The sequence below is a fragment of the Aquarana catesbeiana genome, linkage group LG13 (assembly GCF_042186555.1).
Source record: "Aquarana catesbeiana isolate 2022-GZ linkage group LG13, ASM4218655v1, whole genome shotgun sequence".
NCBI classification, from domain to species: Eukaryota; Metazoa; Chordata; class Amphibia; order Anura; family Ranidae; genus Aquarana; species Aquarana catesbeiana.
The window spans coordinates 236,362,547-236,376,962 of record NC_133336.1 but is presented as its reverse complement, the minus strand read 5'-3'; the positions used below and the strand labels follow the sequence as shown (position 1 = coordinate 236,376,962).

The following is a 14,416-nucleotide window of genomic DNA, read 5'->3' as shown; positions in this document are numbered from 1 at the left end:
TAGCCATGATTAAGGCCTGACGGCCAAAACACGTTGCCTTTCTTTTTGATTGTTGTTCAAATGCAATAATAAAACAATGTTTTAGTCGACTTCCATGGCACCAACATAGTGCAGGAACTAGAACAGGTGCATCGAGCTACTACCTCCTGTGCAATGCCTGGTGAGCCTCAAGAACACAGCACTCATTCTGAAAGAAAGCCAACGGGTTTCGGACGTCAGGCCTTAATCATGGCAGCCATGATTAAGGCCTGACGGGCCGAAACACATTGGCTTTCCTTTTGACTGTTGTTTACATGCAATAATAAAACAATGTTTTAGCCAACTTCCATGGCACCAACATAGTGCAGGAACTAGAACAGGTGCATCGAGCTACTACCTCCTGTGCAATGCCTGGTGAGCCTCAAGAACACAGCACTCATCCTGAAAGAAAACCAACGGGTTTCGGCCATCAGGCCTTAATTATGGCAGCCATGATTAAGGCCTGACGGGCCGAAACACGTTGGCTTTCTTTTTGACTGTTGTTTACATGCAATAATAAAACAATGTTTTAGCCGACTTCCATGGCACCAGCATAATGCAGGAACTAGAACAGGTAGCCATGATTAAGGCCTGACGGCCGAAACATGTTGCCTTTCTTTTTGATTGTTCAAATGCAATATTAAAACAATGTTTTAGCCGACTTCCATGGCACCAACATAGTGCAGGAACTAGAACAGGTGCATCGAGCTACTACCTCCTGTGAAATGCCTGGTGAGCCTCAAGAACACAGCACTCATTCTGAAAGAAAGACAGCCTGTTTCGGCCGTCAGGCCTTAATCATGGCAGCCATGATTAAGGCCTGCTGGGCGAAACACGTTGGCTTTCTTTTTGACTGTTGTTCACATGCAATAATAAAACAATGTTTTAGCCGACTTGCATGGCACCAGCATAGTGCACGAACTACATTTGCAAATCAGTGTGGCACCATTAAGTTGGCGTTGCACCGATTTGAACAGTGCGCTGCTGGCAATAGGGCGCAACTTGTCATGCTATTTGACTAAATAATATACACTGATTTGGGTTATTTTTACAAGAAATGTAGCAGAATACATTTTGGGCTTAATTTAGGAAGAAGAATTATTTTTTTGCAAAATGTTATAACAAGCGAAGAAAAAAGCTTTTTTTTATTTCAATTTTTTTTCAAAAATTTTTTTTTTTCAAAATTAAAAAAAAAATTCAAGATTTAAAAAAAAAATTCAAAATTTTAATTTTTTTTCAATTTTTTTTTCAAAATTTCTATTTTTTTTCAAATTTTTAAAAAAAAAATCAAAATTAAAAAAAAAAAAATCAACATTTAAAAAAAAAAATCAACATTTTATTTTTTTTTTCAAATTCTTTTTTTTTTTCAAATTTAAATTTTTTTTAAATTTTTTTTTTTTAATTATTTTTAAATTCAATACATAGCTGATGGTAGATCCAAAGGAGATTGTACAATCATGATTGTATAGTGTATGGTCATTGTCCTGTATGGAGATGATACAAAAGCCTCATTTCCATACTGCTGGCTACAGGTAGAATTAAAGGGAATGTTCACCTTCATTGTGATTGTCTTCAGGGACCCGTAGAGACCCTCCGATCTTCCGCTTACCCAGAATGCTCTTCTCTGCAGGAGAACCGTGCGAGAGCCGGCGAAGAAACCGTTTAAAATTAAATAATATTTTTCACGATCAGCATTGTTAGTATTTTGTTGTCTCCTCCCCTCCCCCCCAAGTGTGAAAAAGTCCTGACTCAGCTGGGAGAGTCGGGGAGATCACTATCTACACACAGCTATCCAATACCAACAAGAGGACCGTCCACAGACCATACCCCCTCCTACAGACCACACCCCCTCCTACAGACCACACCCCCTTCTACAGAGATACAATGTAATGTCATCACTTCATTATACTGACATCCATGTTACTTTATATATCATTTGTATCAACACCACCAAGAATCAGACAAGAGAAGTAGTACTGTGCAGAGTCCATACATACAGAATAAGAACAGATACTGAGAATTACACCCAGCATATAAGACAAGAGAAGTAGTACTGTGCAGAGTCCATACATACAGAATAAGAACAGATACTGAGAATTACACCCGACATACAGGACAAGAGAAGTAGTACTGTGCAGAGTCCATACATACAGAATAAGAACAGATACCGAGAATTACACCCGACATACATAACAAGAGAAGTAGTACTGTGCAGAGTCCATACATACAGAATAAGAACAGATACCGAGAATTACACCCGGCATACAGGACAAGAGAAGTAGTACTGTGCAGAGTCCATACATACAGAATAAGGACAGATACCGAAAATTACACCCGGCATACAGGACAAGAGAAGTAGTACTGTGCAGAGTCCTAACATACAGAATAAGAACAGATACCGAGAATTACACCCGACATACAGGACAAGAGAAGTGGTACTGTGCAGAGTCCATACATACAGAATAAGAACAGATACTGAGAATTACACCCGACATACAGGACAAGAGAAGTAGTACTGTGCAGAGTCCATACATACAGAAAAAGAACAGATACCGAGAATTACACCCGACATACAGGACAAGAGAAGTAGTACTGTGCAGAGTCCATACATACAGAATAAGAACAGATACTGAGAATTACACCCGACATACATAACAAGAGAAGTAGTACTGTGCAGAGTCCATACATACAGAATAAGAACAGATACCGAGAATTACACCCGGCATACAGGACAAGAGAAGTAGTACTGTGCAGAGTCCATACATACAGAATAAGAACAGATACCGAGAATTACACCCGACATACAGGACAAGAGAAGTAGTACTGTGCAGAGTCCATACATACAGAATAAGAACAGATACCGAGAATTACACCTGACATACAGGACAAGAGAAGTAGTACTGTGCAGAGTCCATACATACAGAATAAGAACAGATACCGAGAATTACACCTGACATACAGGACAAGAGAAGTAGTACTGTGCAGAGTCCATACATACAGAATAAGAACAGATACCGAGAATTACACCCGACATACAGGACAAGAGAAGTAGTACTGTGCAGAGTCCATACATACAGAATAAGAACAGATACTGAGAATTACACCCAGCATACAGGACAAGAGAAGTAGTACTGTGCAGAGTCCATACATACAGAATAAGAACAGATTTACACAGAATTACACCCATGCTCAGTACCACATGCAGCCCTCATATAGGGGAGCGCAGTACGATACTCACCATGGTGGTGTTCTCTCCAGGAAGAGGTGATGGGGGGTTATCGGGGGGGGGGATCAGGGAATTACTATCCGTCATCCATGGACATGCCAGCCGGAGCCGGAGATGATCCCCTTACCTCCGCACCACTGAGCTTCCAAAGACTTCACCCGGCAGCCCCATAAACCCCTCCGACACCAGCAAAAATGACTGATTTATTAAATTAAATTACTCTTCATAATCACAATCATCAATATATCACCATCATCATATAATCATCATCACCACCATCATCTTTATCATTATTGTCATACAGTGCCTTGAAAAAGTATTCATACCCCTTGAAATTTCCCAACATTTTGTCATGTTTCAAACAAAAATTTAAATGTATTTTATTGGGATTTTATGTGATGGACCAACACAAAGTGGCACATAATTGTGAAGTGGAAGGAAAATGATACATGGTTTTCAACATTTTTTACAAATAAATATGTGAAAAGTGTGGGGGGTACATTTGTATTCAGCCCCCTTCACTCTGATACCCCTAACTAAAATCTAGAAGAACCAATTGCCTTCAGAAGTCACCTAATTAGTAAATAGAGTCCACCTGTGTGTCATTTAATCTCAGTATAAATACAGCTGTTCTGTGAAGCCCTCAGAGGTTTGTTAGAGAACCTTAGTAAACAAACAGCATCATGAAGGCCAAGGAACACACCAGACAGGTCAGGGATAAAGTTGTGGAGAAGTATAAAGCAGGGTTAGGTTATAAAAAAAATCTCCCAAGCTTTGAACATCTCACGGAGCTCTGTTCAATCCATCATCCGAAAATGTAAAGAGTATGGAACTGCAAACCTACCAAGACATGGCCGTCCATCTAAACTGACCGGCCGGGCAAGGAGAACATTCATCAGAGAAGCAGCCAAGAGGTCCATGGTAACTCTGGAGGAGCTACAGAGATCCACAGCTCAGGTGGGAGAATCTGTCCACAGGACAACTATTAGTCGTGTTCTCCACAAATCTGACCTTTATGGAAGAGTGACAAGAAGAAAGACATTGGTGAAAGAAAATCATAAGAAGTCCAGGTTGAAGTTTGTGAGAAGCCATGTGGAGGACACAGCAAACATGTGGAAGAAGGTGATCTGGTCAGAGGAGACCAAAATGTAACTTTTTGGCCTAAAAGCAAAACGCTATGTGTGGTGGGAAACTAACACTGCACATCACCCTGAACACACCATCCCCACTGTGAAACATGGTGGTGGCAGCATCATGTGGTGGGGATGCTTTTCTTCAGCAGGGACAGGGAAGCTGGTCAGAGTTGATGGGAAGATGGATGGAGCCAAATACAGGACAATCTTAGAAGAAAACCTGTTAGAGTCTACAAAAGACTTGAGACTGGGGTGGAAGTTCACCTTCCAGCAGGACAACGACCCGAAACATACAGCCAGAGCTACAATGGAATGGTTTAGATCAAAGCATATTCATGTGTTAGAATGGTCCAGTCACAGTCCAGACCTAAATCACATTGAGAATCTGTGGCAAGACTTGAATATTGCTGTTCACAGACGTTCTCCATCCAATCTGACAGAGCTTGAGATATTCTACAAAGAAGAATGGGCAAAAATGTCCCTCTCTAGATGTGCAAAGCTGGTAGAGACCAGGGGCGGATCCAGGGGGGGGGCAACGGGGCAATTGCCCCCTCCGAGAAATGCAGGTGACTGAGAGCAGGGTGTGTGAGAGAGCCGCTGGGCGGCTCGGTGACTGAGGGAGCCGCTGGGCGGCTCGGTGACTGAGAGAGCCGCTGGGCGGCTCCGTGACTGAGAGAGCCGCTGGGCGGCTCCGTGACTGAGAGAGCCGCTGGGCGGCTCCGTGACTGAAGGAGCCGCTGGGCGGCTCGGTGAATGAGGGAGTAAGTGAGGGAGCCGCCGGGCAGCTCCATAGGCGAGGGAGAGCCGCCGCTCAATGTGTTTGTGGGCGGGCTGCTGCCTGCTGACCAATCAGGGAGCCGGTGGGCGGGGGAGCAGAGAGATGACATCATCTCTCTCGGCGCCCGCCCTGCATCCCTGCAGTTCAACTTCCCCCCCTCCATGCAGGCAGCTGCGGCAGCAGAGAGATTACATCATCTCTCTGCTGCCTGTCTCTGGGACACAAGAGACCACCTTAGCAGGTGGCAAGTGACAGGCGACGTGGCAAGTGACAATCCGCAACATGTGGCAGGCTACGTGGCAAGTGACATGGCAAGTGACAATCCGCAACGTGGCAAGTGAAAATCTGCATCTGGTGACAGGCGACGTGGCAAGTGACAATCCGCAACGTGGCAGGCGACATGGCAAGTGACAATCTGCATCTGGTGACAGGCGACGTGGCAAGTGACAATCCGCAAAGTGGCAGGCGACGTGGCAAGTGACAATCCGCACAGTGGCAGGCGACGTGGCAAGTGACATGGCAAATGACAATCTGCAACGTGGCAGGCGACGTGGCAAGTGACAATCTGCATCTGGTGACAGGCGACGTGGCAAGTGACAATCCGCAACGTGGCAGGCGACGTGGCAAGTGACAATCCGCACAGTGGCAGGCGACGTGGCAAGTGACATGGCAAATGACAATCTGCAACGTGGCAGGCGACGTGGCAAGTGACAATCTGCATCTGGTGACAGGCGACGTGGCAAGTGACAATCTGCATCTAGTGACAGGTGACGTGGCAAGTGACACACTCGGGGCTCCCACTGATTCTGCATTATGGTGAGTTAAACTATTTAATTTTTTATAACAATGTAATTATGGTAATAATGCGCTTCAATCATCCTGACACCATAACAACCATGGTGCCGTGATGATTGAAGCGCCAACACCAGCCATTTCCCCGATAAATGTACCCCAAAAAAATATATTTTCTGGCAGTGCCCCTCCCGAGACTAGACTCTGGATCCGCCCCTGGTAGAGACATCCCCAAAAAGACTTGCAGCTGTAAGGCCCCTTTCATACTGGGGCAGTGCAGGTGCCGGCGGTAAAACGGCGCTTTTTTTAGTGCCGCTTTACCTCGTTTTAGCAGTGGTATTCGGCCGCTAGTGGGGCGGTTTTACCCCCCTGCTAGCGGTCGAGGCAGGGTTAAAACCACCGCAAAGCGCTGCTGCAGCAGCGCTTTGCTGGCGGTATAGCTGCGCTGCCCCATTCATTTCAATGGGCAGGAGCGGCAGAGGAGCGGTATACACACCGCTGCTTCACCGCTCCAAAGATGCTGCTATCAGTACTTTTTTTACCGTCCTCCTGCCAGCGCACTGCTCCAGTGTGAAAGGGGTCTAATTGCAGAGAAAGGCGGTTCTACAAAGTATTGACTCCGGGGGGCGCCATACAAATGTACCCCACACTTTTCACATATTTATTTGTAAAAAAATTTGAAAACCATTTATCATTTTCCTTCCACTTCACAATTATGTGCCACTTTGTGTTGGTCTATCACATAAAATCCCAATAAAATACATTTACGTTTTTGGTTGTAACATGAGAAAATGTGGAAAATTTCAAGGGGTATGAATACTTTTTCAAGGCACTGTATTATCATCTCATCATCATCATTATCATACCATTCCATCATCATATCATCATCACTATCATTACCACCATCATCATTATCATGCCATCATCCTCATCATCATCATCCCCACCAACATTAGTATATTACAATCATCTTTATTATATCATCATCATCATCATCATCATCATTATCATCCCATCATCATTATATCATCATCATTGCCATATTATCTTCTCATCATTATCACCAACTATATAATTATCATCATCATCATACCATCTTCATTATCACCATTATACTATCACCATCACCATCATCATCATTATACTATCATCACCTTCACCCTCACCATCACCCTCACCCTCACCCTCACCATCACCCTCACCATCACCCTCACCCTCACCCTCACCATCACCCTCACTCACACCCTCACCCTCACCATCACCCTCACCCTCACCCTCACCATCACCCTCACCCTCACCCACACCATCACCCTCACCCTCACCATCACCCTCACTCACACCCTCACCCTCACCCTCACCATCACCCTCACCCTCACCATCACCCTCACTCACACCCTCACCCTCACCCTCACCATCACCCTCACCCTCACCATCACCCTCACCACACCCTCACCCTCACCATCACCATCACCCTCACCCTCACCCTCACCATCACCCTCACCCTCACCATCACCCTCACCCTCACCCTCACCATCACCCTCACCCTCACCATCACCCTCACTCACACCCTCACCCTCACCATCACCATCACCCTCACCCTCACCCTCACCCTCACCATCACCCTCACCCTCACCATCACCCTCACCATCACCCTCACCCTCACCATCACCCTCACCCTCACCCTCACCATCACCCTCACCCTCACCATCACCCTCACTCACACCCTCACCCTCACCATCACCATCACCCTCACCCTCACCCTCACCCTCACCATCACCCTCACCCTCACCCTCACCATCACCCTCACCCTCACCCTCACCATCACCCTCACCATCACCCTCACCCTCACCCTCACCATCACCATCACCCTCACCCTCACCCTCACCATCACCCTCACTCACACCCTCACCCTCACCCACACCATCACCCTCACCCTTACCCTCACCATCACCATCACCCTCACCCTCACCATCACCCTCACCCTCACTCACACCCTCACCCTCACCCTCACCCTCACCATCACCCTCACCCTCACCCTCACCCTCACCATCACCCTCACCCTCACTCACACCCTCACCCTCACCCTCACCCTCACCCTCACCCTCACTCACACCCTCACCCTCACCCTCACTCACACCCTCACCCTCACCATCACCCTCACCCTCACCATCACCCTCACCCTCACCCTCACCCTCACCATCACCCTCACCCTCACCATCACCCTCACCCTCACCCTCACCCTCACTCACACCCTCACCCTCACCATCACCCTCACCCTCACCCTCACCCACACCATCACCCTCACCATCACCCTCACCCACACCATCACCCTCACCATCACCCTCACCCTCACCCTCACCCTCACCATCACCCTCACCCTCACTCTCACCATCACCCTCACCCTCACTCACACCCTCACCCTCACCATCACCCTCACCCTCACCCTCACCCACACCATCACCCTCACCCTCACCATCACCCTCACCATCACCCTCACCCTCACCCTCACCATCACCCTCACCCTCACCCTCACCATCACCATCACCCTCACCCTCACCCTCACCCTCACCCACACCATCACCCTCACCATCACCCTCACCCTCACCCTCACCCTCACCATCACCCTCACCCTCACCATCACCCTCACCCTCACCCTCACCATCACCCTCACCCACACCATCACCCTCACCCTCACCATCACCCTCACCATCACCATCACCCTCACCCTCACCATCACCCTCACCCTCACCCACACCATCACCCTCACCATCACCCTCACCATCACCCTCACCATCACCCTCACCATCACCCTCACCCTCACCCTCACCCTCACCCACACCATCACCCTCACCCTCACCCTCACCCTCACCCTCACCATCACCCTCACCCTCACCCACACCATCACCCTCACCATCACCCTCACCATCACCCTCACCCTCACCCTCACCCACACCATCACCCTCACCCACACCATCACCCTCACCATCACCCTCACCCTCACCATCACCCTCACCCTCACCATCACCCTCACCATCACCCTCACCCTCACCATCACCATCACCCTCACCCTCACCCTCACCATCACCCTCACCCTCACCATCACCATCACCCTTACCATCACCATCACCCTCACCCACACCCTCACTCACACCCTCACCCACACCATCACCCTCACCATCACCCTCACCCTCACCATCACCCTCACCATCACCCTCACCATCACCCTCACCATCACCCTCACCCACACCATCACCCTCACCCTCACCCACACCATCACCCTCACCATCACCATCACCCTTACCATCACCATCACCCTCACTTACACCCTCACCCTCACCATCACCCTCACCCTCACCCTTACCATCACCATCACCCTCACCATCACCCTCACCCTCACCCACACCATCACCCTCACCCTCACCCACACCATCACCCTCACCATCACCATCACCCTCACCCTCACCCTCACCATCACCATCACCCTCACCCTCACCCTCACCATCACCCTCACCCTCACCATCACCCTCACCATCACCATCACCCTTACCATCACCATCACCCTCACCCACACCCTCACCATTACCCTCACCCTCACCCTCACCATCACCCTCACCCTCACCATCACCCTCACCATCACCCTCACCATCACCCTCACCCTCACCCTCACCCACACCATCACCCTCACCATCACCATCACCCTTACCATCACCCTCACCCTCACTCACACCCTCACCCTCACCATCACCCTCACCATCACCCTCACCCTCACCATCACCCTCACCCTCACCCACACCATCACCCTCACCCTCACCATCACCATCACCCTCACCCTCACCCACACCCTCACTCACACCCTCACCCTCACCCACACCCTCACCCTCACCCTCACCCACACTCTCACCCTCACCATCACCCTCACCCTCACCCACACTCTCACCCACACCATCACCCTCACCATCACCCTTACCATCACCATCACCCTCACCCTCACCCACACCATCACCCTCACCCTCACCCACACCCTCACTCACACCCTCACCCTCACCCTCATCCACACCGTCACCCTCACCCTCACCCTCACTCACACCCTCACCCTCACCCTCATCCACACCGTCACCCTCACCCTCACCCTCACCCACACCCTCACCCTCACCCACACCCTCACCCACACCCTCACCATCACCCTCACCCTCACCCTCACCCTCACCATCACCCTCACCCTCACCTGCACATAGTGCCCCCGCCCCCCCCCGGTCAGGCCCTGTCCTGAGCCACATTCCTGTCTGAATAATGTGTCTGTGTTCAGGTGGACTGTAACCCGGACACATGATTCAAAACCCGGACTGTCCGGGTGAATCCTGGACAGGTGACAACCCTACCATCTCCATATCCTCATCATTATCTTATCATCATCATCATCATTTTGAGTTTCTTTAGTAAGATCCATTACCAAAAATTCAAAGTAAAAAAATAGGTGGAGCGTGCACGACACCGCCGCTGACCCGCTGCGAGACAGGTAAGTGCCGGGCGATGAACACTGGCAGCATTTGATGGGGCACAGTAGCGGCAATTGATGGGCACACTGGCAGCAATTGATGTGTACAGTGCCTGGGGCCCCACGGGCCCCCAATCCTGGGCACCTCTGATCATGTATACTGTGACATGTCAGGAATGTCTTCATACAGACTTGGGAGGTGACAGGTCCACTTTATATAATCAGACCCATGGCTGCCCCCCCTCCACCCCCTCTATAAGAAGTCCTGATCCCCCCCCATCGCTCCTCCTCACCACATCCAGAATATGTTTGTTTTCTTCATCTCCAGGCTGGTAACAATCCCCCCCCCCCCCCATACATTATATATATATATAAACTGCCACCTGTTCCTCAACAGGGGCCCCAGGGGCCGCGTTAAAAATAATCCAGCAAGACCCTTAAAGCTCTAAGACAACACAGAGGATGCCGGGGGGATAACAACGCACGTCCCCCAGGAATCATTACAAAAAAAGCTGTTCTGTGCGCCGGGATTTACACCAATCGTGTCACCGCGGAACGCGTCTGTTCTGCCAGAGGTTTACCAGGAGAAGACACAAGGGGGGCGTGAAGGAGGGTTAGAATCCCTTTTTTGCCATCTGTGTCCCCATTGGGGAGATTTTCCTTTACTTCCTGTTCCATAATAACCACAACAGGAAGTGAGAGAATCCCTGGAACTAGTGTCCCCATTGGAGGATTTTCCTCTCTATTCCTGTTCTGGTGACAACCCAAAATGTGGGATTTTCCTTTCACTTTCACTTTTGTTGATAATGGTCATCAGGAGAAATAGAGAAGGTGACTCTCCCTAATGGGTGGGGGGCACAGACTGAAAATAAAAACCTGACAGAGGTTCAAATCTCTCTCCACTCTGTCCAAAACTAAAGAAAAAGATTTGCCTTTAGTTAAATTTTAAATCTAATAGAGTCAATCCTTTTTTTAGTAGTGAAAGGTTAATACTTACAGATTTTATTTTTTTGTCTGTGTACCATTGGGGACATTTTTCTTCACTTCCTCTCCCTGAGATGCAACAGGAAGTGGGAGGAAATTGTGGGAATGTGTCCCCACCAGCAGCATGCACTACCGCCGGTGTGAGGAAGGGGGAAGTGTTGCCGGTGCTGTGAACACAGCAGATTGCATCGGTCCCTCTTTTGGTATGAACTTAATTGAAACGTTACAAAGTGACATTCCGTTCAGTTTTATTTGTGCAGCGGTGCGGTGGACTGCATTGCTTGACGCTGCACTGAAACTGCACTTTTCGGCGCCGGGCACCTGAATTACAGCGGCGGGGAGGTGTTTTTTGGAAGCACCTGATTAGAGCCGTAGGTTCTAATAGACATCCAAAAAGGTGAACAGCGGGCGCAATGCTGGGCGTTCTCTGTTCACTCAGCTGTGTGTTAGCAAAGCGAAGGAATTCGCTTTGCTAACACTGAACCGCCTCTCAGCCAATCGGGTGCTCGGGTGTGTTACCTGTCACCTGATTGGCTGAAACGTCAGGCACTGTGATTGGATGCCTGATAGAGAAGATGGAAGAAGACACTGAGGAGCATGCAGGACAACGCCGCTGACCCGCTGTGAGACAGGTAAGTGCTGGGCGATGCACACTGGCAGCATTTGATGGGACACAGTAGCGGCAATTGATGGGCACACTGGCTGCATTTGATGGCACAGTGGCGGCAATTGATGGGCACAGTAGCTGCGTTTGGTGGCACAGTGGCTGCATTTGATGGGGCACAGTAGCGGCAATTGATGGGCACACTGGCTGCATTTGATGGCACAGTGGCGGCAATTGATGGGCACAGTAGCTGCGTTTGATGGCACAGTGGCTGCGCTTGATGGGCACAGTGGCTGCATTTGATAGGCACAGTGGCGGCAATTGATGGGCACAGTAGCTGCGTTTGATGGCACAGTGGCTGCGCTTGATGGGCACAGTGGCTGCACTTGATGGGCACATTGGCTGCGCTTGATGGGCACAGTGGCTGCATTTGATGAGGCACAGTAGCGGCAATTGATGGGCACACTGGCAGCAATTGATGGGTACAGTAGCTGCGTTTGGTGGCACAGTGGCTGCATTTGATGGGGCACAGTAGCGGCAATTGATGGGCACACTGGCTGCATTTGATGGCACAGTGGCGGCAATTGATGGGCACAGTAGCTGCGTTTGATGGCACAGTGGCTGCGCTTGATGGGCACATTGGCTGCGCTTGATGGGCACAGTGGCTGCATTTGATAGGCACAGTGGCGGCAATTGATGGGCACAGTAGCTGCGTTTGATGGCACAGTGGCTGCGCTTGATGGGCACAGTGGCTGCGCTTGATGGGCACATTGGCTGCGCTTGATGGGCACAGTGGCTGCATTTGATGGCACAGTGGCGGCAATTGATGGGCACAGTAGCTGCGTTTGATGGCACAGTGGCTGCGCTTGATGGGCACATTGGCTGCGCTTGATGGGCACAGTGGCTGCATTTGATGGCACAGTGGCGGCAATTGATGGGCACAGTAGCTGCGTTTGTTGGTACAGTGGCTGCAATTGTTTTTTTTTTTTCAGTTTGTATTCGCCCCCCCCAAAATTTTGAGCACCAGCCGCCACCGTCCCAGTCACATTATGATGTGTGAAGGCAGACGTTGCGTGTTTTTGCACGTCGTTGCGCTACATGCATAGGGCAGCCCAGAGTAGCTCATGCACCTTTCTGGGCATTGCACGCTTTTAACGGTGCGTCTGCTTGCTGCATTTTGGGGGTGCTAATAAAAATGAATGGCACTGTAAGTGCGACGTGCTTTTCTTTTTTTCTAGCTTTCCTAAATACGTGCCAAATCACTATAGCGTGAATGGCGCTTTATAGTCACAGCGGCAGTATCCAGAACTTTTATTTTGCTAAATTCCATATTAATGCCAATAAAATCATGATAATATTTCACCACTCCAAAAATGAAATACTTTAGCATGCCAAGTGACAAGCTAAGCAAGTACGTCGAAGGCAGATTGCAAGCTCTTGTGTCCATATCAATTTTTAAATGCCCGGAGCGGGTATTTAAAAATAAAGTTTCCTCCAATCTTTGGCTTGCACACATTCGGGCACTCTCTCCGATATGGTGCTGAACTCTCCGTGTCCCCTGAACTGGGTTATTCCTGGCACCAGACCCCCCACCTATTGGGTTACCAGCTGTACGCTCCGCCACAAGTTATATTTGTGTCTCCCGAAATTTCCACCCCCCCCCCCCCCGAAACTTCACAGAACGATTCCCAAAATTTAAAGAACGACCTTTAACCGGTGGCAGTTGCAGTGTTATTGTCCCCCGGGCTCCCATATAAAGAGGGGCAATTTAAGATATTGAGACACAAACTGCAAGAAAAACAACCAATTTAACCAGATTTTAGGAAATGGAGGTATTATTATATGGATGCAAGAGATACAAAGTAACAAATTTGGTAAAATTTGGTGGTAAATATGTAGCCATGCTGGAGAAGGGTGCTTACCTTGTACTGTGCCTGCCTGCTGAGTGAGGGATCTGGGTGGCAAGGGGATACTTCAGCGAGGGGTGTGACTGGCTGTCAGTGGCATGCAGCTGGTGCACCGATCACCCCCCCTCCTCCTCCCCTCCTGTAGACACCTAGTGGACAGTTAGTAGAACTGCATGCTGAATTGTCCATCACCTGTTCGAAAAAGTCATTAGAGCACGTGTTTTGGTCTGGTTGTTAAAGAGACCCTGTCTCCAGACCGAGCATTCCAACAACGAGCGTCACATAAGGTTATATGTAAATTTAAAGCCGGATTCCAGATTGTTTTCTTCCCTTTTACTGCTTTCTTAGGGCAGCTATTGGGCAACATCGATGTGACCCATTTAAGTGCAGCGACTGCACGGTCATAGACTTTTTGGAGCTCTGCAATGCAGTTTTCACACTCAAAACCAAACACCAGGTGCAAAAAAAAAAAAAAGTCC

At 49.2% G+C, this 14,416-nt stretch overlaps 1 protein-coding gene across 3 annotated transcripts in view; it reads right to left on the bottom strand.

Annotated features, from left to right (window-relative positions):
- The window catches only part of TMOD4 (tropomodulin 4), a 50,300-nt gene extending 36,215 nt beyond the window's left edge, over positions 1 to 14,085 (bottom strand). For 2 of the 3 annotated variants that reach the window (XR_012237079.1, XM_073609559.1), the window contains exons 1-2: positions 13,953 to 14,013; positions 1,574 to 1,642 (exon numbers count right to left, since the gene is read on the bottom strand). Coding sequence is in view for 1 of the 3 variants with exons in the window: in XM_073609559.1 (XP_073465660.1) it covers positions 1,574 to 1,579 (6 nt within the window). In the remaining 2 variants the exon portion in view is untranslated. Of the gene's footprint in view, positions 1 to 1,573; positions 1,643 to 13,952 lie in introns of all 3 variants that reach the window. The other variant, XM_073609560.1, reaches the window with a different exon arrangement.
- Between the last annotated feature and the right edge of the window lie 331 nt (positions 14,086 to 14,416).